At 52.1% G+C, this 25,835-nt stretch overlaps 1 protein-coding gene across 1 annotated transcript in view; it reads right to left on the minus strand.

Annotated features, from left to right (window-relative positions):
* Window positions 1-25,800, minus strand: part of ABTB3 (ankyrin repeat and BTB domain containing 3) — a 321,566-nt gene extending 295,766 nt beyond the window's left edge. The window contains exon 1 of the mRNA XM_075551027.1: window positions 24,179-25,800. Within this exon, the coding sequence (XP_075407142.1) occupies window positions 24,179-25,322 (1,144 nt within the window). The 5' untranslated portion in view covers window positions 25,323-25,800. The remainder of the gene's footprint in view (window positions 1-24,178) is intronic.
* Window positions 25,801-25,835: the final 35 nt, after the last annotated feature.

Consider the following 25,835-nt stretch of genomic DNA (forward strand, 5'->3'; position numbering starts at 1 on the left):
ATCATCATTTGCTCATGGATGGGGGTCAGATGTTCAGAAACGATGCCGTTGGTGTATGTAAAAACGACTTCGCTGGAAATGTAAGGGGAAAGCAAATTGCTTTAGGCCCTGAGGCCAGTCAGTTTCAAACATGGGCGCTAAGCCTCCCAGGGGGTGGGGGTGGGGCGAGCATGCCGCTCTGACAAGTGACAGCCTGTGACTTGGTGGGTAGGTCGGGGAACCGGGTCTGGCTGACCTCGGCTAATTTTGGTTCAGAGGCGGCTTTGATGAGGCCCACCCCTGCTTCTTTATATCAGAAGGGCCACCTGAGGGGGTAGCAGAGAAAGGCGGACAGAAGGAGCTGGGCATCAGGAAAGAAGCAGACTTACAAACCATTGTGGGCAGGCCAAGAAGAGGGTCATCTTGGACTTGGCCACTCGCCCGTCACTGCCACCGAGTGGGTTCTGACTCAGAGTAGAACTGTCCCGGTGGGTTCCCGAGACTAATTCTTTACAGGAGTAGAAAGCCTCATCTTTCTGCCAAGACGTGGCTGGTGCGCTTGAACTGCTCACCTTGTAGCTAGCAGCCCAATACGTAACCGTGACAGCACCAGGGCTCCTCTCTCCAGTTGGGCTCACTTCCAATGCTGGTTTTGCTTGTTCCTTTTCGCCTCTCTTCCTCCCTGAATTCTGGCGAGTTTCCAAACATAGCCCTGGCCTTTGTCCTCATTCCCCACCCCACCCCACCTCACTCGGTGTTACCCTGAGCCTCCTCCGAGGGCACACCTCACGTCTTGCCTCACTGGCCAAAGCAGAGGGATGCTGAGGGACCCCTCCATCAGCCTTAGGGCCCTAGAGCCTGAAGAGCCTTGGGATTGTCCGAGTCAGTGATTTTTCTGGCTACAGAATCCCTTTTGCAAACACTTCTTACACAAATGTCTAATGTAAAAGAACTAACAAATCTGTCTTGGAAGATGTATAGCCGGAATGCTCCTTAGAGGCAGGGATAAGGAGCCTTCATCTCATGTACTTGGGACATGCTGTCAGGAGAGACCTGTCCCTAGAGAAGACACCATGCTTGGTAAAAGAGAGGGTCAGTGAAAGAGAGGAAGGCCCTCGGCGAGACGGACTGACTCCGTGGCGGCAACAATGGACTCCAATCTAAGTACAGTTGTAGAGTGACACAGGACCTGCGGTGCTGCACTCTTGTACTTGAGGTCGCTGTGTGTCAGAACTGACTTGACAGCACCTGACAGCAACGACTGTGATCGTTAAGGTTTATTGTGCCAACCTGGCCAATGAACACATGTGGGATTCATTGAAGGGCAGAGAGACAAATGGTTTGGTTAGCCTCACCTGTCTGGTCTCATTCTCTGATGGTTGGACCAGGGTGCAGCTGCCTCAGCCAGGTCCCTGCTTCAGCTGGCAAGACTCACTTCCTGTGAGACATCTCTGAGGAGAAGCCTCATGGACCTACCCCAATGCAGCCCTGGGTGCTGGAGCAGCTGTGTGGAGATTCCTGGCAATGCTGAGATGCTGACACATTCACTGATTCGGCTTTCCTCCTGCAGTCAGCATCATTGCGTGTGTTTTGTGAGATTGAGGAGGGCTTTCTAGATCTGTGTCAGACATGTGAGCCAATGCCAGACTTATGTGCTTGGACAGCACTGGGTTGGGATGCTTTCTGAATGTACACTGACCCTTTATATAAAACTCTCTTATAAAATATGAGTGTTTATGAATTTCATTTCTCTAGTCTATCCAGACTAACTCAACGATGAATTTCTGGGGCCCATGGTTCTCCAAAGTGTGGTCTCTTAAGACTCCGTGGGGTAGGGTGGGATGGGAGGCACAGAGCCCGATCTTATCTCATCTCCAATTCCTATCTGAGAGAGCTGAGAGGGGCCTCGGGAGAAAGGCCTGGGGATCGAACTCACAAAGCTGAGCCATGAATCCCCGGGGAGCCAGGCTCTCTCTCTCACACGAGGGGCCCCAGGAGTCAGCCAACTCCAAGGTTGCTGGTCCAGCGTCACACAGCACAGGGAGACAGCCTGCTGGGCCTGTGCTCACTGCCTCCCAGGGTCATCACCACGCTTTCCAGAAAGTTCCATGACAGGCTACGCGGCCGGAGGCCTGGCTGGGGAAAAGGCATGTTTGCTGGTGGCTGCTTCCTCTTGTGCTGGGATCAAAGAAGACATGCAGCCGCAAGCAATATGGGCTCCAGCAGCGGAGCCAGATGGGAAGTGGGGGCAGGGAGCTACAGCAGGGAACCACGGGTGGGGGTCGGGGGACACCCTTAGCCATTGGGAGCATGGCCATTGGCCTCTCTCCTATCGCTGGCCTGCCCCAGTGGTATGCAAAAAAGGCTTCCGGACTCTTCCTGGAGCCACAGAGAAAGCTTTGCTGCAGAAGGAGGCTGGGAGGATTGAGGTGGGTGGAAGCAGGACTCCTAGCAAGGAAGAACTGGTGTGAAGTTCAGAGGTGCTGACGTGGAGGGCCCCCTGCTCTCCTCTCCCTGCAGTGGGGGTGGGAGACACACCCTTGCTATAAGCCCACCCGTGCCCCACGGCCAGCCCCAGAACCTTCGGAACTGCCATGACCCCCAGATGCTCTGTAGCGGGTCACAGAGTCAGTCAGTCACCTTTCAGAGCACGAAGGACCTTCCCCGTTCAGAGGGACCTCGTCTGCACTGGTCTGTGTCTCTTTTATAAGCTGCTACCATCAGAGGGATCACTGTGCACCTGTGGGGTTCTTTGTGCATCAAAATGAAACCCACCCCGATTCCATAAGCCCCGGGTCTGAGATCAGGCCCGGCTATGCTGGGGAGGGTGGACCCAGAACAAGTCAGAAAGGAAAGGGCTGCCAGTGGCCAGGCCCAAGGGAGGCGGGGAAGGCTGCTCCGCTCCCCTCCCCACTGCGGACAGTCCCAAGGGCGTGCAGAGGGCGGGAAGGGATGGGGTTTACCTCTGCAGCCGCCTGGCATACATCCATTCATCAGCCAGGAAGAAACTAGGACAAAGACTCTCCCCACTCCAAAAAAAAAAATCACAAATATGGGGTGAGGCCATGCAGCCTCCACCTCTGAGGCTGGCCCTTGTATGTCTCTGCTCAAGCTGCCGACCTGCTGCGCTTCCAGGTTGTAACTCACAGGGGATGCTCCGTGGGTCTGTGTTTAGCACACCTGAGCGCCCTGGCTGGTCATTGGCAAATGAAGACCTCCGAGGTTGAGTGGGAGCTGTACCGAATAAGACCAGAGGTGGTACAGTCGGGTCATAAAGGACATTCCAACGTGCTGTCGCCAGGACAGTCTCTCACCTGCGCTGCTTCCCAGAAGCGACCTGCTGTGGACAAGCCAATGCATCACACATACAGAACCCAGAAAACCTGGGACTCTGCTTCCAGCTGTGCTGTGTGACCGCACACTAGAGCAGTGGTTCTCAACCTTCCTTATGTCGTGACCCTTTCATACAGTTCCTCGTGCTGTGGTGACCCCCAACCATAACATTATTTTTGCTGCTACTTCATCACTGTTATTTTGCTACTGTTATGAATTGGGCAGCCCCTGTAAAAGGGTCATTTGACCCCCAAAGGGGTCCCGACCCACAGGTTGAGAACTGCTGCACTTGACAGTGTCCTTCTCTGGGGATAAGTGTTTGGACCAGATGCCCACTGGGAGGAGGCCCAGGTGGGTAGAAGGTAGAATTCCGGTCCCTTGGACTGGAGTTTAAATCTCTACCATTACTGTCTCAGTGGCTTTGAGCAAATGACTAAGTGTTCTTACCACTGGGGTGACATGAGGGGTGGTGGTACTATCTGACTGCCACTCTATGCCCACTTAGCTACTCCCTCCAGTTTGGTACTGCAGCCCACCAAGCCTTTGGGAACACAAATCTGTTCACGGCATCACCCTCCTTAAAACTCCTCGAACTCTTTCATGCCCTTGGGGAAACACAGACTCCTGCCATATAGAGCCTTGCTTGGTCCAACCCCTGCCCTGCTCCCCTCTCCCACTCTAGCCACACTTGTCACCCTGCTCTCTCTGCCACAGGCCCTTTGCATATGCTGTGTTATCTTCCTTAGGGAAGCCTGCCCTTCTCCCCACCCACATTAAGGGTCTCAGTAAACACCCCTGAAGCCTCTAACAGCTTTCAACTGGAGCAACGGCCACAGACACAAAGCTACGCCTATCTGATTACTGGACCAATAAATTACTGCATCCCCCACCATCCTGAGAGCTCTGTGAGCACAGGGTCACATGTGCCCACAGTGTCTGCAGGAATAACCCTTCCTAAACACTGAACTACCTGCCATGCACTTCCCATCACGCTAGGAGTTAGGTAGTTATTAGTCCAGGGTGAGGGGGTGGGTGGGATTAGTTCAACAGAAATCAGAGTCACGGGGAACTGAGAGAACTCACCAACGCCAAAAACCTACACACTAGTTTATGGTTGTCCATCCACTCAATAGATGGCGCAGGGCATACAAAAAACACCACTGCCCTGAGTGGATTCTGACTCACAGGGACCTGGTGGTGCAGTGTTGGGCTGTTAACCACATGGCCGACAGTTCAAATCCACCCCAGGGAGAAAGATGAGGCTGTCTGCTCCCATAAATATTTGCAGCTTCAGAAACCCAAAGGGCCGATTCTCCTCTGTCTACTAGGGCCACTCTGTGTCGAACCCCATAGGTGGCTGTGATATAAGGTTTAGGGAACGTATTTTGAAGCAAGGAGAGTAGCACTTCAAAACCACTCAGTAGTAGTAATAATAATACACGCATACTTGTTACAGTGTTACCGCTGGGTTTATAATGTGTATACCACTGGGTGTGTTTATAATAAGAATGCTTGCTACCAGTGGGTGGTTTATAATGTGTCCAGCACTGAGCTAAGGACTGTGTACGAATTAACTGGTTGTATCCCCGTGAGCTAAAGGGAGATAGCTTGTTCCCCTAGTGCACAGATGAGGACACGGATGGTCAGATCCATCAGCTGGCCTGGGTCACTTGGTGGAATCTGAGTCCTAGTTCACCTGCCTGCAGCATCTGGGGAGACACCAGCTCCGCGGCTGTCAGGGAAGACCAGGCTGGGGTCACCACAAAAGCAGAGTCAAAGCGAGGGGGGTTGTGGCTGTTGTACTCTCAAGGAAACCTGTGTTCCTTAGGATGCTGTGTCTACCCAGCTTGGCAAGGCATGGACAGAGCCGGCCCTGGACCTGACAAGGCCAGCAAGACCTAGAACCATGGACCACAGGCCTGGGACCTGACAGCTGGGGTGAAGACCCTCAGTGAGGGTGGAACCAAAGCCCTAAGATCACATATTATGCACAGGTACAATCGTGGGCCAGAACCACCAGCAAACACCCAGGCCAACCCCACCCTCCACCCCACCCGTCCCTCCCTGGGGTAGTATGCACACCCTAGAATAATCAACCATTTGAGATCAAAAGGGGAGCATTGACCCAAGGACACCATTCAGAAGTGTTAGGAAAGGAAGAGGAGTGGAGACAGGAAGCTCAGGGAGGAAGTAAGCTCAGTAGTGTAACATTGAAAGGACGGCAATGGATGAGCTGAAACAAACTGTATATTGAAGTGCTGAATGTAAAACTGATCTCTAAAATGTTGCCCCATTCACAGTAAAATGCTACACACACACACACACACACACACACACACACACACACACACACACACACAAGAAAAGAAGCACCCAGTTGACAGGAACGGAGTGAAGAGGAAATGAGAGAATGTATGCAAAGCCCAGCACAGTGTCGGGCACAGTACCTGTTCAATCCCCCCCACCCCCCATGGATACAATGCTGGTGGTGATGAGAGGAGAACAAGCAGGTGACACCATTTTCCTGGAACCCTCAGGCTCAGTCTTTTGGCTCCACCATCTACCCTTTTCCTGAGCTTCCCATCTATAGGAACTCTTAGCCGCCAGCTTCCAGTGTAAGCGAATGCTGACAACATTAACAAAAGGAAACGATAACAGGTGCGTGTTAATTATGTCAGAGGCCCCAGGATCGTTTCATTCTCACAAAAATCCCAGGGGGAACCCAGAGCCAGGATCATCTGGATCCAAGTCTGGCCCAAGGACCTGCTAGTCGCATCCGCCCTGAAGGCAAACGCTTTGAACGGTCAGCTCCTCAGTTTCCCAATCTGTGAAATGGGAATGATGGCACCAGTCTGTGAGCGAGCTTGAGTATTAAACCGGTGGCTGTGTGGTGGCAGCGATGGCTAGCTCTCTACTTCAACTATAGCCCCCACTAACATTGGAGAACTGTGGCCCTGCTCATTCGCATGTAGATGAGACCATGAGATTGAGCTGTGGGTCCGTGGAACGTGGAAGATATTGATCTGCCCACATCCAGAAATGCCCCCCGTGCTGTGTCCTCAGTCAGGAAGTTCCTAGTAGTCCCATATTCCAGGAGCCAGGGCCTCCACCAGCCTCTGTGGGCCAGAGCACCTCCTTTTCTTGCTCGGGACTGACCTCAATGTGAATGAGGAAGCTCCGTAGGGTGCGCTTAGGGTTTATTTACTACATCCCCTAGCATGACTGTGTCAGTCTGGGTACTTTGGAGAAACAAATCCACAGAAACTCACGTATAAGAGAGTTTTACATAAAGATTAAATGTGCATCAAGAAAACATCCCAACCCAGTGCTGCCCAAGCCCACAAGTCCAATATTAACCCATATGTCCAACACCAATCCACAAAGTCCTCCTCCATCTCACAAAACAGATGCAATGACGCCAACTGCAGGAGGAAAGCCGTGTCAGTGAATATGTAAACATCTCAGCGCTGGCAGGGGTCTCCACACAGCTGCTCCAGCATCCAGGGCTGCATCGGGGTAGGTCCATGTGGCTTCTCGTTAGGGATGTCTTGCAGGAAGTGAGTCTTGCCAGCTAAAGCAGGGACCTGGCTAAGGCAGCTGCACCCTGGTCTGACCATCAGAAAGCAAGAGACCTGAGAACTACAAAGGCGAGGCTCACGGAGCCATTTATCCGTCTGCCCTTCAATTAACCCCACATGTGTTTATTGGCCGAGTTGGCACAATAAACTAACTACCTCAATGACCCTAACGAAGAAGGACTTGGTACCAGAAGCGGGGTGCTTCAAACACAGGACCTTGGCTTACACATCAGGAGTGAGTAGTCTTAGAGGTTGGGGAAATGGAGGTCCATGATAGGCAGCGGTAAGATTGCTGGTGAAACTGTCATCTACGCTATCCTGAAGCAGCCCCAGTGGGGCAGCGGGTTATATACCAGGCTGTACACTGCTTACAGCCAACAGCGTGAACACACCAGCCACGGGGGATGGGGGGGATGAGACTGTCTACTCCTGTAAAGATTTAGTCTTGGAAACCCAAAGAGCAGTCCCACCCTGTCCTCATGGGGTCACTATGAGCCAGCATTGACTCAGTGGCAGAGCCTTGGGGATGGTAACACACACAGAGTAGACCTAGAGAAGAGGGTCAACAGAAGGCGGTTAACAAAGTGTGCCGGTATTATCCACCAAGTCCATCAGGTATTCGAAAAGAGAGGAGCTCGGCCATGAGTCAACCTGCTTGCAAGCACAACAGAGGGGACTAGTAGCGTGGTGACGGTAACGACCTCTAGACCCCACGTACCCACCATGAGGAAGAACGGAGAGGCTCAAGGGAAATAAAGATGGGGTTGTGACTTTGCATTTCTCCCCTAGCCCTGGTGGCATCTAAGCAGCTAGTGGTCATTTAGAGAGAGAGGAGATAAGAAAAAGGACGGCATTGACTCTGCAGCTCCGGGAGAGGGACATATCTGATCGGAGCACACGGGAGCAGATGAAGGGGGAGTAGAAGAGAGTGGAGCACAGCCTGGCCCACCAGGCCTTGAGGACGATGACCCCAATTAGAGCAGTCAGTCCACAGAGAGGACCACAGGGCCAGCCCCACTATGAGACATGACGTCCCTCACTGACCCATGGTCCTGCGGGGGACAGCACCGGAGACACAGTGTGGGAATTGCGCCCGACCTGATCCCACCACACCGAGGCAAAGCACTGGGGGAGTGCAGCAGAACAGCAAGGGAATGGAGTGACGAGGTCCCCAGGGAATGCTGAAAGTGGACTTTGGGGCCAGGGCGTGGTGCCCCAACAGACTAGACTGGAAAACATGCCTAAAGGCCAACAAATGATCCTTGAACTAACTACAAGCTTTTCTTTCTTGTGTTTTGTTCTTTGTCAGTGGTTTGTTGTATATTGTTGCATGGTTTTGCTCTGTCTTGTGTTTGTGCGTGCTATTATCTCTGCAGGTCTGTCTAAATAAGATAGGCTGGATGAACCTGTCTAAATAAGATAGGCTGTCTAAATAAGATAGGCTGGATTATTGGGAAAGCTCTCCTGACTCTTAAGGATGCCAGGTTGGATTCCCAGCCAGTGCACCTCATGGGATTGTGTGCTGTTAGGGTGTCAGACAGGGTGCAGCGGAATTTCCACAAAAGGCTGCCTGGTGATCCACTTTCCAAAAATCCACCAAGGAAAACCTGCCTGAACTATTTGATCTGTAAGCAGTCATGGAGGTGGGGGTGGGGGCAGGACCAGGTGGCAAGGAAATCCTTGTCATTTTGGATTGGTTCACCACGAGTGGGGGGCTGACCTGATGGCAGTTACATAATCTGTCAACTTGAGCAAAGGGGTGGAGTCTAGCCTGTCAATCAGGCCATAGCCAATGACGCCTCTGTGTGGGCATGACCTTCTTCTGAGGATTCTGGGAACTCAGGTCTTCCTCCCTGGAGGTGACTCACACACACTCTCTGCTTCACATTCGGTTGACAAGCCACATGGAGCCCGGCTGATGGCAGCCAGAGCCCTGAAGCTGGAGGAGCCACATGGAGACTCACACCAGTGCTGAGAGGCTCCCACCGCCACTGGATCCACACGACTTTCTACCCACTGGCTGGTGATCTTCCTGCATCCGGCATCACTGCACATGCTGCATGAGTGTGAGAAGAAATGCATGGGCTAATATCGGACTTACAGGCTAATAGCGAATTTATGGACTTGATCTGGACTGGGCTGGGATATTTTATTGATGCATAATTACTTCTTGATATGAAGTTCTCTCTTACACATAGCCTTGTTGAATTATTTCTCTAGTCAACCCAGTCTAACGCACACAGGGACCAGTAGCATGACTGCCACTCAAAAGTCCTGCGCTTCCACCTGGAAGCCATGATGGGACGGTTCCCATCCTGGGGAAAAGGGAACATGTCTTGTGTGTGAGAAGAAGGGGGTACAGATATATTGCAGCCAGAGGGGCAGACCATAGCCAAGACGGAAAGCTATCCCTCAAATACACAGTACTTCTCCCACCTGGCCTGGTGGCGTGGCAGTGATGCATCGGCCTACAAGGTTGGCAGTTCAAAACCACGGGGTTTTTTATTCTGGTCAAGGGTCACAGTCTCAGAAACTCACAGGGATGCTTCTGCCCGTCCTAGAGGGTCCCTGTAAGTCAGTGCCAACTCGATGGCAGTGACTGTTCTTCCATCGACCAGGAGCCACGTGGTACAGTGGGCTGCAGGGCTGGCAAACTGCAAGATGAGTCTTTCAGAACCAGCGGCTGACCCAGGGGAGGAAGACGAGTCTTTCTTTCTACGCCCTTATAAAGCCACCGTCTTGGAAACCCACAGGGGCAGTTTACTCTGGCCTGTAGGGTTGCTATGAATTGGAATAGACTCCCTGGCAGGGATCTGTCTGTCTCCCACCCACGTAGCTCTTGCTAGACAGTGACTGTCCACCCATGTCCCTGAATCTAGGTGGGGCCATGGGGCTGAGCGCTGACCAAGGAGCATCAAGGGACATAAATGCCTTCCAGTCTGAGCCCAGGCAACTTGCTAAAGAATATCCACACTCCTTGTCCTTCTGCTGGCTGGCTGGATGCCCAGAGGTGGCCCTGGAAGCCTCCGTCTGAAGCTCAAGAGGCAAAACTTGCCCACTCTGCTGTGAATGGGCACACCCACAGCCCGCTGCTCACCTCTCCCAATCAGCTTGTACTCATTACCTGGATTCTAACTCACAGTGACCCGACAAGGCAGCAGAGCGGCCCCCAGGGGGTTCACAACGCTGTACATCTTGGCCGAAAGAGACTGTGCCATCATTCTCCTTCAAAGAAGCTGGTTTCGAACCAGGAACGGTCCCGTGAGCGGCCACTGTGCCCGCAGGGCTCCTCCGTCGGACTTTAGTAAGAAAGAAACGGCCTCTGACGGCAACCTCCTGAGCTTCGCAGGCTAACGTGGCTCTAACAATTAGGAAGGGAAAGCTCTGCCAACTGGGCCTGGTCCCCCAGAAGCACTCACAAGTGTCGCTGTTCTCGTCCAGCACACACAGACCCACCGAGTGGATGTCCACCCATAACGACCCTGTAGGACAGAGTAGAACGGTGCCACGGGGTTTTCAAGGGTCGACACTTCATAGAATCAGACTGCCCGTCTTTTTCCCAAGGAGCTACCTGTGTGTTCGAACCACCCACCTTTGATTCGTCTTTAACCAGTGCCTCATCAGGAATCCTTTTCTACCTCCCTCTCGGTAGATGAAAATGAAGCAGCCAGGTGGTACAAACCCCCCAGCTGGTCGGAGGGAGAGAGATGAGGCTGTCTTCCCCTGTAAAGACGTCCTGTCTCAGAAGCAAACGAGGCAGTTCGACTCTGTCCCGTGGGTGCTAAGTGCCTTTGGTAAGTACAAGGTCCTTGAGGGCCTTTCCCTCTGTCTACGGAGTCACTCCGAGCGGGAGTGGAGTCGATGACAGTGGGGTGAGCGGTGCAGGGGTTAACACTGGGCGGCTAACCAGGAAGGGCCAGCTCCTGGGGAGAAAGATGGGGCGGTCGGTTTCCATGAAGACTTACAACCTAGAAGTTCTCCATGAGTCAGAACTTGCACGAAGCGCAACCCTACCAGACTACCGCCACAACACCCAGCCAAAACCAGCCCAGCTGCCATCGAGTCAACTCAGACTCCTAGCGCAGAGCTGCTCCCTAAGGGGGCTGAGGCTGTAAATCTTTGCTAGGTGCCACTGAGTCAGGTCCCACCTATAGTGACCCTCAGTACCGCTTCTGCCGTCCTGACAATTGCTCTTATGTTTGAGCACACCGATGTGACCATCCAACTTGTCAAAGATCTTCTGCTTTGTCACTGCCCTGCTACTTAACTAAGCATCCTGTTCGTCTCCAGAGACCGGTCTCTCCGGACAACATGCTCAACGTATGTGAGATGCAGTCTGATCAAGCTTGCCTCGAAGAGGAAGCATTCTGTACTTCTTCCAAGACAGAGCTGTTCATTCTTTGGGCAGCCAATAGTACTTTCAACAGTCTTCCCCGGCACCATCATTCAAATGCATCGATTCTTCTTTGGTCTTCCTTATTCAATATCCAACTTTTAATGCATAAGAGACATTGAGTCTCTACGGGGAGTAGAAAGCCTCATCTTTCTCCCACGGAGTGGCTAGTGGTTTCCATCAGCTGACCCCGTGGTTAGCAGCCCCGCAAACAAGCAGTCCACTATGCCACCAGGCCTCCTGAAGATCACCGACAGCAGATGATGTTCAACCCCTTCTTATACGTGAATTCAGTGCCTGCCTCAAGGACACAAATAAAGGCCTTGGTATTAGAGGCCTCCCTCCCTTCCAGTCAAAGGCTATCACCACCTGACCGCTAATTTCTGGGTTATTAGGTCATTGTTTTATTTTGTTAGTTTGATGTATTTTTCTTTCTCAGGAAACGCCTCATTTCACAAACATCCCAGCACAGAACTGGTGAGTCTACTTGGGAAAAAAAAAATCCAAAGAACTCTCCGCTGACCCAAACTCAGAACTTTAATTTCCACTAAGCCAGTTAATTAAAAACGTGCCCGGGGAACACTGCGGAGGCCGGCTCCAGAGAACGCTTTCTGCTGTTCTTCCGATGAAGCAGGATGTCCGTGGTGACATTTTGGTCCCACGAAACAGCACCGCTGGCTCTAGGGCAGGAAAAGGGCTGAACAAATGTCTGGTGCAGGACTGCAGTCAAGGGGGCAACAGAAAAACAGACCCCCTGAAAACCAGCCTGCCCTCCAAGCCGCCGTGGGCAGAGGCAACAGCTCTTGTTCATTAACGTTTACAAAGTGACTTGAGATCCCAGAAATGAAAGAGACTCTTCAAGATGCCCAGAGTATTATTATGAGCAGCTGCCAAAATAATCCATTTTAAGGGCATCATCACTCACAGAATATCTGCTATGTGGCAGGTGTATATATGTGCACATATGCGTGATTTTTTCTGATTCAGTCCTTTTCATCACCCAGAGTGCTAGGTGTGGATATTTTGTTTTCTGTGTCTTTTTTTCTTTCTTTAACCTGGCTGTACAAATGAGAAGGCCAAGTTCAGCAGAATGAAGCCACTTGCTGGAAAGTGACTGAGCTCAAGTTCAAGGGCACGTCTTTCGAAGGGCAGAGTCCTCCCCCCTATGGCCATGCCGCACTGCCTCATCCAGTCTACCTTACCACTCCTTGTGCATTAAAACGAAATCTTATTCGAGGATGTCTGTGGCTGGGGGGAAAGGCTGGGCCTGGTTTGGTTTTGGTTTGGGTTTTTGGCATTCTCAATACATGTGCATGGAAGCAGTAGTCAAGAAACAAAATAATTTATTACACTGAGCCATTCTGCTGCAAAAGACATTAAAAAGGCAAAGATGCTGAGGACAAAAGGGCATCTGGCCCGAACCATGATATTTGCAATGTTGTCTCATATCCATGTGAATCCTGTACAATGAATAAGGAAGGCCAAAGAAGAACTGATACACTTAAATGATGGTGTCGGTGACGAACACTGAGTACCACGTGGACTGAGAGAGGAAGCAGCAACCTTGTCTCAGAAGATGTGCAACCAGAATGTTCTCTAGAAACAAGATGGTGAGACTTCCAGACATGGCTATCTGGAAGGACCAGTCCCCAGGGAAGTACATCATGCTTGGAGAAGTAGATTACCAAAACAGAGGAAGACCTTTACGACAGTATGGTTTCGGTCAACACGTTGCTGGGTCCAGATGTCCCTATGATGTCATCTAACCTAATGTGATCAGCTCCGTGGTGGATCTTCTGTAAGCAGCGAGCAGTTGTAGGAAGATTAGGCTGGAATGCCACCGCCTTAATCAATTCGCAGCCTTGATACAAGTGACAGGATGTTTCCCCGGGGTGTGTGTGTGTGTGTGTGTGTGTCTTACTCCGGGTGTGTGTGTGTGTGTGTGTGTGTCTTACTCTGGGTGTGTGTGTGTGTGTGTGTGTCTTACTCCGGGTGTGTGTGTGTGTGTGTGTGTGTCTTACTCCGGGTGTGTGTGTGTGTGTCTTACTCCGGGTGTGTGTGTGTGTGTGTCTTACTCCGGGTGTATGTGTGTGTGTGTGTCTTACTCCGGGTGTGTGTGTGTGTGTCTTACTCCGGGTGTATGTGTGTGTGTCTTACTCCGGGTGTGTGTGTGTGTGTCTTACTCCGGGTGTGTGTGTGTGTGTGTCTTACTCTGGGTGTGTGTGTGTGTGTGTGTCTTACTCCGGGTGTATGTGTGTGTGTGTGTGTCTTACTCCGGGTGTGTGTGTGTGTGTCTTACTCCGGGTGTGTGTGTGTGTGTGTGTGTGTGTGTCTTACTCTGGGTGTGTGTGTCTTACTCCGGGTGTGTGTGTGTGTGTGTGTGTGTCTTACTCCGGGTGTGTGTGTGTGTGTGTGTCTTACTCCGGGTGTATGTGTGTGTGTCTTACTCCGGGTGTGTGTGTGTGTGTCTTACTCCGGGTGTGTGTGTGTGTCTTACTCTGGGTGTGTGTGTGTGTGTGTGTGTGTCTTACTCCGGGTGTATGTGTGTGTGTGTGTGTCTTACTCCGGGTGTGTGTGTGTGTGTCTTACTCCGGGTGTGTGTGTGTGTGTGTGTGTGTGTGTCTGTGTGTCTTACTCTGGGTGTGTGTGTCTTACTCCGGGTGTGTGTGTCTTACTCCGGGTGTATGTGTGTGTGTGTGTCTTACTCCGGGTGTGTGTGTGTGTGTCTTACTCCAGGTGTGTGTGTATGTGTGTCTTACTCTGGGTGTGTGTGCGTGGTGTGTGATGTGTGTGTGTGTGTCTTACTCCGGGTGTGTGTGTGTGTGTTTGTCTTACTCCAGGTGTGTGTGTGTGTGTGTGTCTTACTCCACATGTGTGTGTGTCTTACTCCGGGTGTGTGTGTGTGTGGTGTGATGTGTGTGTGTGTGTCTTACTCCAGATGTGTGTGTGGTGTGTGTGTGTCTTACTCCAGGTGTGTGTGTGTGTGTGTGTGTGTGTCTTACTCCGGGTGTGTGTGTGTGTGTCTTACTCCGGGTGTGTGTGTGTGTGTGGTGTGTGATGTGTGTGTGTCTTACTCTGGGTGTGTGTGTGTGGTGTGTGTGTGTGTGTCTTACTCCGGGTGTGTGTGTGTGTGTGTGTTTTACTCCGGGTGTGTGTGTGTGATGTGTGGTGTGGGTGTGTGTGTCTTATTCCTATTTAAGCTGACTTGGTAGGAAGGCTTCTTTCTTCTTGCTGCATCTAAATCTTGCATGTGTCTCCTCAACACCTTGTTTGGGGGACTTGAGCCAAGGGCCTGATATCACCTACCAATCCTAGCTGCTGTCAGCAGCCTGCCATATTGCCTGCGACCTGGGTTTCCTTGGACCCTGCAGCCACCAGTCCAACCTACTGACCTTGGATTTAGCTGCCACTGCCTTGACCAGCAGGAGCAATCCCCGGCTCAACTTCTTGCTTCCTGGTTCACCAGCCTCAGCAGTTACACGAGCTAGGAAAAGCCTCAGATTAACATTTGACCTACAGACTTCAACCAATCTCTCTCTCTCTCTCTCTCTCTCTCTCTCTCTCTCTCTCTCTCTCTCTCTCTCTCTCCACACACAGAGAGAGAGAGAGAGAGAGAGAGAGAGAGAGAGAGAGAGAGAGAGAGAGAGAGAGAGACTCTATATAAAATCACTATCTATCTATCTATCTATCTATCTATCTATCTATCTATCTATCGAGAGAATACAAGTGAGCTTTGGTGGTGTGGTTGGTGGGTTATACATATTAGGCTGAAACCCACAAGATCCACAGTTCAAAACCACCAGTCTCATCTTTCTACTCCCTTAAAACAGTAACAGTCTTGGAAGCCCCCAGGGGCAGTTCTACGCTGTCCTGTGGGGTTGCTTTGCATTGACTCGTGGCAGTGGTACCTCTAGTGCGGAAGGTGCAGAACTAAGCCATGTTTTGTTCTGTAGTCGCAGGGTTGGCGCTAACTAGGAACCCACTGGGCAGCACCTAACAACATCAACCACAAATTTTGCACACAGTGACCCCTACAAATCTTAACTGCTTTGAACAAATGCAGATGCCCCCGAGCCACACCCACCTATTGACATCTTGAACATTTCTATCCTCCCAGAAAGTTCTCTGGTGCCCTTTGCTAAGGATGTCTTTCAAAAGTAAAACAATAACAATAAGCCTTTTAAATATACAGCCAATAAAATGAGCGAGTGGCCTTGCACCAAAATAAACCTTTCTGTGGAGCCGTACCCGCAGGGTCAAGCCCTGATACAAGCGCACTGAATTATTTACCACTGGAGAATATCAAGGAGACACCAAGCTAAAATCCTAGGTTCTCCCTGCAGCACTCACGGTGCGCGCACAGGGATGGATGAACCTGCATGAGATGACGAGGAGAGATACTCGTGTGTGTGTGGACTGTCACAACGGTTCTTGTTAGGTCCCATCCAGGTGGGTTCCAATTCACAACCGCCTCGATGTGGAACAGAATGCAGCACGGCCCGGTCCTATGCCATGGTCACCACCTGACTTGTGTTTCAACCCATGGTGACAAGCATTAGCTCAATCCATCTCATCCGCCTCTTCCTCTTTGTGTGGCCTCTCTACTGTGCCAAGCATGCCGTCCTTCTCCAGAGACTGGCCTCTCCTGATAACATGTCCAAAGCATGTGAGTTGAAGTTTCACCACCCTCACTTCTAAGAGACGCCTATCTGTACTTTTTGCAACACAGATGCATTTGCTCTTCTGGCAGTCCATGGGATTTTCCATATTCTCTGTCAACACCCTAATTCAAAAACATCCATTCTTCTTTGATCTTCCTTATTCCCAGTCTAGTTTTCCCATAGAATGAAGTTGCCACCATAACACACAACTTTCCCGATGCTAAACCTTGCAGTATCCCTTTGTCCTGTTGAAACAGCTGACTCTTGAACTCTGCACAGCTTCCACATGAGCGCAATTAAATGTTCTGCGATCCCCATTTGTATCAGTCTAGGTACATTAGAGAAACGAATCCACAGAAACTCATATGTAGAAGAGAGAGTTTTATATAAAGGGTAAGTGCACATCAAGAAAACATCCCAAGCCAGTGCTCTCCAAGCCCACAAGTCCAACATTAGCCCATATGTCCAACACCAATCCACAAAGTCCTCCTCCATCTCACAAAACACACACAATGACACCAACTACAGGAGGAAAGCAGAATCAGTGAACATGTAAGCATCTCAGCACTGGCAGGGGTCTCCACACAGTTGCACCAGCACCCAGGGCTGCATCGGGGTACGTCCGTGTGGCTTCTCTTTGGGGATATCTTGCAAAGAGTGAGCCTTGCCAGCTGAATCAGGGAACTGGCTAACGCAGCTGCACACTGGTCCAATCATCAGAAATCAAAGAGACCTGAGAACTAGAAAGGCAAGGCTCACTGAGCCATTTATCTCTCTGCCCTTTAATTAACCCCCCATGTGTTTGTCGGCCAAGTTGGCACAATAAACTTTAACTATCTCACCATTCTTAACACAGATGTCCATAGTTTGTTACGATCCACACAATTAAATGCCTTTACATAGTCAATAAAACACAGGAAACTATCTTTCTGGTATTCTCTGCTTTCAGCCAAGATCCATCTAACTTCAGCAATGATTTCCCTTATTCCATGTTCTCTTCTGAATCTGGTCTGAATTTCTGGGAGCCCCCCTGTTGATAAATGGCTGAAACCATTTGTAAATTATCTTCAGTCAAAATTTAGTTTCATGCGATGTGCATGATGCTATCTGATAATCTCCCATTCAGTGGGATCACCTTTCTTTGGAACGGGCACAAACACGGTCTCTTCCAGTTGCTTGTTCGGAATTTTTCTTGCAAATTTCTTGGTTATGAACGAGTGAGCGCTTCCCGCCTTGCATCCATGGTGTGAGACGTCCCGATCAGTATTCTGTCATTTCCTGGAGCCCATTTTTCATCTGTGCCTTCAAAGGAAACTATTCATCTCAGATTATAATATTGGCGGGCTCGATGGGTCCAATACTGACCAAGGCAGGAAGCCTTAAAGGAAGATGACTCCACAGAGTCACTTTACAAGGAGCATTGGTGCGTAGTCCACCGTCTCAGGACGGACACTATCATCAAGAAGCAATGGTACTGAAGGATCACCACAACCGCCATCATCACTTGTGTTAGGCGCCCCCCTGCAGTCCCTCCATACACATAATCTCGCGGAAGTCCTGCAACTGTTACCCCCACAGCTGAGCCAACTTGGGCTCAGAGAGGTCAGGTTACATACCTAACAGCACACAGCTAGAAAGTGGCAGCCTGGAGGTTCACAGCCAAGAGAACAGACTTCAGAAGTTTATTCTCTTACAGACTGCATCTGCAGTGGCTGATGGGTGACATCTGCATCTGAGAGATCGAAAAAAGGGTCAATTATCTTTATCCAGCCAATAGTTCTGAAAACCTCCTGTGAGCCAGGCATCGGTGCTGGGGGGCCTGGAGGGAAACACGAAGATGAACAAGGAATGGAACCTGCATGGGCAGCGCCCCCACCATGAAGGGAAGACAGATGTTGAAATGAGGTGTCTTAGTGAACCGGTGCTGCCCCAACAGGAATGTCATAACTAGATGGCTTTAAAGAACGGACATTTCTTTTTCTCACTGTTCAGATCAGGGGCCCAACCTGGTCAATTGTTTCCTCATCAATGGCCCCGGTCGTTCCTTACTTCCTGGGCCATCCTCACAAATCCTTATCACTGTATCTATTTTTTTAAATAATTCAGAGGTGATTAGATTTAGAACCCACCCTACTCACATAGGCTCTGAGTAACATAACAAAGAAAACCTTACTTTCAATTTGGATTCCACTCATAGGTAAAGGGGCAAGGCATATTTTGGGCGATACAATGTAATCCAGAATAAAAGGGTGGCTGTGGACAGAGTTATGTAAGATCTTGCTTTGAGGAGTGGGTAATGTATCCAAGGTCGGTCCCTTCCCAGGGTTACAGAGGATTACTCTCGAGCCAGGTCTCCAAGGATGGGTGGAAACAGGTCAGTTCTGGAGGGGTTGTGGGTAAAGTGCTTATCACATCCAAAGGCATGGTGAACACAGCTTATTTAGTCTTAGCAAGATCAATCAAGCCCACAGAGACACGGCCCCACTAACAGGGGCCTCCTTCCTATAGCTCCAAATCTTCTAAACAGCTGAAAATCAACAAAAGTCAAAAAGCCAACACTCGGGGTCAAAGTCACTACAAGGTTCCTGCCCTAAAGCCACTGCCCTGGATTTTGCGGAACCACCAATCTGTGGGTTTTATATGAAGATGAATGTGGCATCAGGCTTGGAGGAAGGCTTACTAAAACCTTTGGTATGCAGATGACACATTTGCTTGCTGAAAGTGAGGAGAACTTGAAGCCCTGGCTGATGAAGATCAAGGACTGCAGCCTTCAGTATGGATTATGACAATGTGAAGAAGACCAAACTCCTCACACCTGGACCAGAAGGCAGCCTCATGATAGACGGAGAAAAAGACGGAAGTTGTCAAGGATTTCATCGTGCTTCGATCGCAGTCAATGCTCATGGAAGCAGAGGTCAAGAAGTCAATTGGGCCAATCTGTGGGACGTAGGCTCTTTAAAGCAACGGTTCTCAATCTGTGGGTCGCGACCCCCTTGGGGTCGAATGACCCTTTCACAGAGGTCGTCCGATTCATAACAGTAGCAAAATGACAACGAACATCATTTTAGAGTTGGGGGTCACCACCACATGAGAAACGGTATGAAAGGGCCACGGCATGAAGAAGGTTGAAAACCACTGCTTTACAGCGTTGAAAAGCAAAGAGGTTACTTTGAGGGCTAAGGTACATGCCTGACTCAAGCCATGGTGTTTGCAATAGTCTCATATGCATGTGAAAAGTGAACAATGAATGAGAAGAATCAATGCGTTTGCATTATGGTGCTGGCAAAGAATACTGAAAGTTCCGTGTACTGCCAAAAGAACAAAGAGATCTGTTCTGAAAGAAACAGAGCCAGAAGGCTCCTTAGAGGCAAGGATGGCCAGACTTTACCTCACATACCTTGGGCATGTTGTCAGGAGAGACCAGTCCTGGGAGAAGGCCATTATGCTTGGTGAAGTGGGAGGGCATTGAAAAAGAGGAAGGCCTTCAACAAGATGGACCGACACGGTAGATGCAATGTTGGTCTCAAGCACACAAACAATTGTGCGGGTGACACAGGACTGACTGGGCAGTGTTTCTTCTGTGGCACAGAGGGTCCCTATGGGTCAGAACCAACTGATTGGCACTTAACAACAACCACAACAATCTTTGTTCTCATCTGAGTCAAGACTACTCTGATTGGTTTCGTGGTTCATTGGGCTCTGCCTCTTTAGTGGTAGAAAATTACCTGGTGGGCAAGCGCAGAGATGACAGTAACTAACTAACTAACTAACTAACTAACTAACTAACTAACTAACTAACTAACTAACCAACCCGGATAGCAAAATTTGAAAAGTGGATTCAAGAGACTCAAATGATAATAATAATTTCTTTCAGAGCATGCTGCACTCTGTAATTTAGTACAATAGTGTGTTCAACCCAACAGTGCCAGCTGTGTACCAGGTCCTTTCTGAGACATGGCAAAGGATATAGAAACATGTACATTCAATACAGAAAGAAAAGAAACATGGAAATTCAGGATCTGCCAAGTCCAGCTCGGTAAGAACAATAGAACCATCAGCTGTTGAGCCAACTCCAACTTATGGCGACCTAAGATGTGTCAGAGTCGCCCTGTGATCCGTGACGTTTGCAATTACTGGTTTTTCAGAAGTCGGTGGCCCAGCATCTCTTTGGAGGGGCCTCTGGGTGGTCTTGAATCTCCAAACTCTGGGGTTACAGTTGAATGACTTAACCCTTTGTACCAGTCAAGGGACTCCAATAGAATGAGAAATGCCCAAACTAAACCAAACCTACGACCTCTGAGTTGATTTCAAGTTACAGGAGACCTGCTCCGTAGGTTTCCGTGGCTGTAAATCTTCATAGGAACAGACAAATTCATCTTCCTGAGAGGATGCCCAGCCTGTGAAAGGATTTGCTAATGAGGGACCAGGTAGGTTAGCCTGAGGGTAGAGAACGCATCTGCCTCTCTCTAGAGCAGTGGTTCTCCACCTTCCGAATACCGAGACCCTTTCATATTGTTCCTCATGTGGTGGTGACCCCCCAACCATAAATTTATTTTGTTGCTACTGCATCACTGTAATTTTGCTACTGTTATGAATTAGGCGACCCCTGTGAAAGGGTCCTTCGACCCCAAAGGGGTCGCAACTCACAGGTTGAGAACCGCTGCACTAGAAAGTCATACGGACAGTGAGTAAGACTACTGACCCTGGACCAGACTGCCTGGCTGCAAATAAGCAAGGCACTTGGGTTCCCTGAGCCTCTGTTTGCACACCCATATAATGGGGATAATAGCGGTACCTTTTCCAGGGTCATGTTGAAGATCAAAGCAGGGTCAACATACATGGCGGTGCAAAGCGAATGGTAGCTGCCATTACTCTGTCGCCGTGCAGGGTACTTAATAATGGCTCAATAAGTCGTGACAAAAAGATGGTTTCACAAGTGAATGAGTAATGCTACTGAGTTAGGGGAAGGGGAAAGATCAATTTGTTAAGTGTGGTAGTTACAGAATCTGTTGTCAATGTCAGACTTAAGAATTAAGAGGGTGAGTGTAGCCTGTCAATCGGATCAGAGCTTGATGACCTCATTTGGAGGCATTAAGGAGATAAATGGCTCGCTGGAGGCGGGAACACATGCTTAATCCCTGTGAGACATTCTTGACAAGCCACATGGAGACAAGCTGATGGGAGCCAAAGCCACAGAGCTGGAGAAGCCACATGGAGACCCTGCCAGCGCTAAGATGCTTACAACACCACTGGATCCACAAGACTTTCCACGCACTGGCCAGTGATCCTGCATTCAGCATCACTGCATGTGTTTCGTGAGTCTGAAGAGGACTTTATCGATTAGTATCAGACATATGGGCTAATATCGGACTTATGGACTTGATCTGGACTGGGCTGGGTTGTTTTCTCAATATTCAATTGCTCTTGTATAAAAAGCTCTTTCTTATACACAAATGACTATCTATGAATTTGTTTCTCTAGTCAAACCAGACTATGTTCTCTTTAATTGGCTTGCAGATCAGAAAGATTGTCATCCAAGATCATTTCAAAAACAGTTTTGATGTTTCATCTATGTCTCAGATACCTAAGAAATTAATCACTCACTCTTCAACATTTCTGGATGAATGGCCTACCATGTGAAGCGAAGCCGGGGTAGACAGGATGAAGAACTCACAATGAGATCACAGGGCAGCTCTAACCACGGATGACTGAAAGGGCTCCCCCAACCCCTAGACCCAGGAGTTAAGCTCTGTGGTATGGGAACAGCTGCAAGGGCCACAAACAAACCCCGGCTATCCCTCCCCATGTCCCCAACCAACTTAGGCAGTCTCTTGCCTTGAATTACACTAACTCCAAAAAGGAAACACTTAAACTGCCTTTAAACTAGACAGAGGGCCTTCAAAGTGGATTCGAAAACTCTTAACACTATTAACAGAGGTAGAAGAGGCCCTGGTAGTCAAATGGTTAAGCACCTAGCGGTGAATTGCAAGACCAGTAGTTCAAACCTACAAGCAGTTCCTTGGAGAAAAGACCTGTCCATCTGCCGCCATCAGAATCACAGCCTAGGAAACCTGATGGAGCAATTCTACTCTGTCCTACAGGGTTGTCCTGAGTCCCAGTAGACAGCGCCCAACAACATGGACACAGCTGACAAGGATCTTGGTTGTGGTGGTTTGGTGTTGTCCCACTAATATTAGTCGCACGGAACCCAGTGTGACTTAGTAGGACTTGCCCACATGGTTTCTAGGCTGTAATCACCAGGGCTTTCTGCAGCATAGCTGGGTGAGAGCTGCTGGGTGGGTTTGAACTGCCAACCTTCTAGTTAGCAGCCAAGCAACACTGGGACTCCTCAAAAAGATGTAGTGGGTGCACTATATATCGAGCCCCTTCGTTTGCAGCTGAGGACACTGAGGCAAGCTGAAGGAAGGTGCTTGCCCATCATCACAACTTTAAGAGGGTAGCAGAAAGAACGGCACCCCTTGAGACCCGCTGCTTTTTCCAACCAGAGCACTGAGGGCCACAGAGAAAGAGGGGCCCCAGGCCTGAGCAGGGTGCTTTGCAAGGAAGAGGGTGGAAGGAGCTAACGACGACAGTGCTGAGAAGGAGAGCAGAGCGCCCACGTGGGAACGCCAAGGAGAGATCGAGGCCCTTTTTGGTTGAATCGAGACTGCACACAACAGTCCAGCCCACCCCAGGCCTTGCAGGTGACTTTGCCCTTCTGAAGAGGCACTTACAAAGAGGTAGGCTCCCCTCCCACCCCATTGCCTGTCTGCTAGGATTTCCCGTGTGTGTGTGTGTGTGTGTGTGTGTGTGTGTGTGTGTGTGTGTGTCCTCGAAGACAACCCTCTCTGTGGGAAGAGACACCCCATCGGGATCAAGACCTAAATCCTGATTCCACACCCTCCACCCTCCTGCTTCTCCCCCACGGAGCCTCAAGCCCAGGTGAAGAGACCTGGGCCCAGTTGGTTTCCCAGGGGTCGGTCGGTGGGTGCCGCGCCTGCTCGCTCCTGCGCACACGCAGGCACCCTTGCACGCACACGTACAGACTGGCACGCACTCTAAAACTAGCCTGCGCCCTCTTGGCACCCCGGGAGGCCAGGCCGCGCCCGCGCCAGGAAGCAGGCAGGCAGCAACAGGAATGAAATCGGCCCAGAAAGACTGCATTTTCAGCTCCAACCAAGCAACCTCCAGCCAAACCGCCGAATATGTAACAAAGTTTTATTTCGCTTTCAGAGTCTCCAGTTACGCTTCTACCATTTCCTGTGGAAAATTGAAGCTTTGAAGTGTCTAGCTCAGGCTTTCGCAGACAGGCAGGACCGCCAGCTCGAGCTCTGGAAAACAAGCGCCCTCTGCCCGCAGAACTGCGGGTTCAAACCCACTCGGCTCGGCGGCGGCGACAGAACCTGCTGGAAACCACGCCCTCCGCACACAACCCCCTCCAGAACTCCCGCCCCACCCCCGCCTTCCCAGGGTCGCTAGTGCCTCTCCTCCAGCCTGCTGGTGACAGCTGCAGCTCCCTGCTAAAGGGAACGCAGAGGGAGAGCGCGGAAAGGTGGCACTTGGGGACTCACTGCTTTGCGCAGCACCCTCTAAAAGCTGCCCTGGAAAAACTTGGAACCCACACCCACAGCAGTCTTCCCGCCCGTTCCCCTTTCTCAACACACACACACACACACACACACACACACACACACACACACACACACACACACGCACGCACACACACACACTCCACCGTGACTGTCTCCAGGCCGTGTTCTGACCCCCAGGGCCCCGCCACAGTGGCCCCAAAGGGCGCAGAGAAGTCAGAAAACTGGTGGCGGGGTGGGGTGGGGGATACGCCCACTCTTGGGCCAAACTCCTGCTCCCAGGAATTTGGCATCTTCAAGGTCAAAACAAACAGCTGGCGGAAAATAGGTAGTAGGCGCAAGTGCTCGCCAACCTCCCGCTCACCGAACGGTGGTTCCGCCCACAGCCAGGCCGGGGCCTCCGCCCCCAAGTCTCGGCGCTCGGCTCCGGAGCGCGGAGCCCGCACGCTGCCCCTCGGAGCCCAGTAAAGAGCGCGGCTCCGGGGCGCAGGGGAGGGAGAGGCTAGGTTTCCACCCCAGCGGTCCGCGACAGAGGCGTGGGGCAGCAGCGGGTGACCAGAGCGACGTGGGAGGGGGCGCGAGGCTAACTTGTGCGGGGTGTTGGCGGGCTTGGTGGCAGGGGGCGGCGCCCGCGCGGTCACTTACCGCTGGCGTTCTTCCCGCAGATGAGGTGCTGGTAGGGCTGCAGGAGCCCCCAGATCTCCGAGTCGTTGTTGACCGTGTGCTCCAGCGTCTCCACCGTGAACTTGGGCGCCTCGTGGAGCGCGTGGTGGTGGTGATGGTGGTGGTTGGTGGCCGTGGCAGCCGGCGGGGCTGCGGCGGCGGCGGCGGCGGCGGCTGGCTGGGCGCAACAGCTGCTGCTCCCGCTGGCGCTGCTGGCTGCGCTGCAGGCGCCGCCGCTCGCCGTTCCCCCGCCCGGAGCCTCTCGCTCCTTGTCCACCGCGGGGGCCGCGCCGGGCCCGGAGCCCGGGCCTGAGATGGAGCTTGGGCCCGAGCTGGGGCCGCTGCAGCTCCGGGGCAGCCCGGAGGCCACGACCCGCGCGTAGACGTCCCGGAAGAGGCTCTCCATGCAGGCCGTCAGGTAGATGGCGGCGTGCTCGTGGATGCGCAGCGCCACGCGGCTGTCCACCATCCAGCGGTACACGCGGCCCACGGAGAAGGTGAGGCCGCAGCGCGCCGACTTGCCGCGGCCCAGGCGGTCGCCGCCGGCGCTGCTCATGTTGTACAGGGACAGCGCGGCCAGCGCGGCCGCCGTGCAGTGCGCTGCCAGGCCCCAGGACAGCACGATCTCCATGGCGCTCTGGATCTCGTACTTGGTGCACTTGGCGAAGCGCAGGCTCAGGCGTTGCGCCTCTTTGGCGATGCGCACCAGCGCCCGGCTCACCAGCGTGGAGAGCTTGGCCAGCGCGTCCTTGGGGAGGCTGCTGGGGGCCGCCAGGCCTGCCCGGGGCTCCCGCGAGCGCAGCAGCAGCGCCTCCAGCTCCTGGAGGGTCCAGGGGACCTCGTCGAGGTCCGGCAGCAACCGCGAGCAGTGCTGGCCGGCGCAGTCCAGCCCCTCGGAGTCTTCCACCAGGGCAGTGTTGACGGTGTCAAAGCTGTTGTGCCGGCTGTGCATGGAGTCAGCTAGAGGCGGCCAGCAGCTCCCGCCATACGGGGACGCCGGGTGCGAGTCGGAACAGCACAGGGACAAGTTGGAGGAGCGCACCGAGTCCGCCGCGCCACCATAACCCGAGTCCAGCGTCAGATCCTCCAGCGTTCGCACCACGGGTTTCTTACCTCTCCTGGCCATCGCTGCGCCACTTCATGCTGTAGGAGGGCCAGCCGGGGCCCGGGAGGCGCGGGGAGAGCCGGGGGCCGCGGCGCCGAGGCTCACTTTTCCGCCAGCCGCTCCTACCAAGAGCTACTACTTTCGGCTGCCTCCGGGAGCCGCCGCCGCCGCGCGAGCACACCGGGCGGACTCCGGAATCATCCTCGAGAGCCCGTCTGGACCGGAGCGGGGGGCTGGAGGGCACGGAGAGGCGAGCCAGGCCGGTGGGCAGCTCCCGCCGGGACTCGCCCCCTTCCTCTGAAATACAAAGTGTATGACCCACTCCTTTCTGGGCTCCGCTGTGCGCAGAAGCCGCGGGGCCAGTCGGCCACAGTGTTCGCAGGACCCCGGCGCGGCCCCCACCGCAGCTCCCCGGGCAGCTGGCTCCGGGCTCCGGGCTCCCGGCTCCCGGCTTACAGCCCCGGCTCGCTCGGTGCCTGCCCGCCCGGCCCGCGGTGAAGCTCGGCGGCGGCCGCGGCGGCTGCAAACCTGGAC

This window comes from Tenrec ecaudatus, chromosome 6, assembly GCF_050624435.1.
Source record: "Tenrec ecaudatus isolate mTenEca1 chromosome 6, mTenEca1.hap1, whole genome shotgun sequence".
NCBI classification, from domain to species: domain Eukaryota; kingdom Metazoa; phylum Chordata; class Mammalia; order Afrosoricida; family Tenrecidae; genus Tenrec; species Tenrec ecaudatus.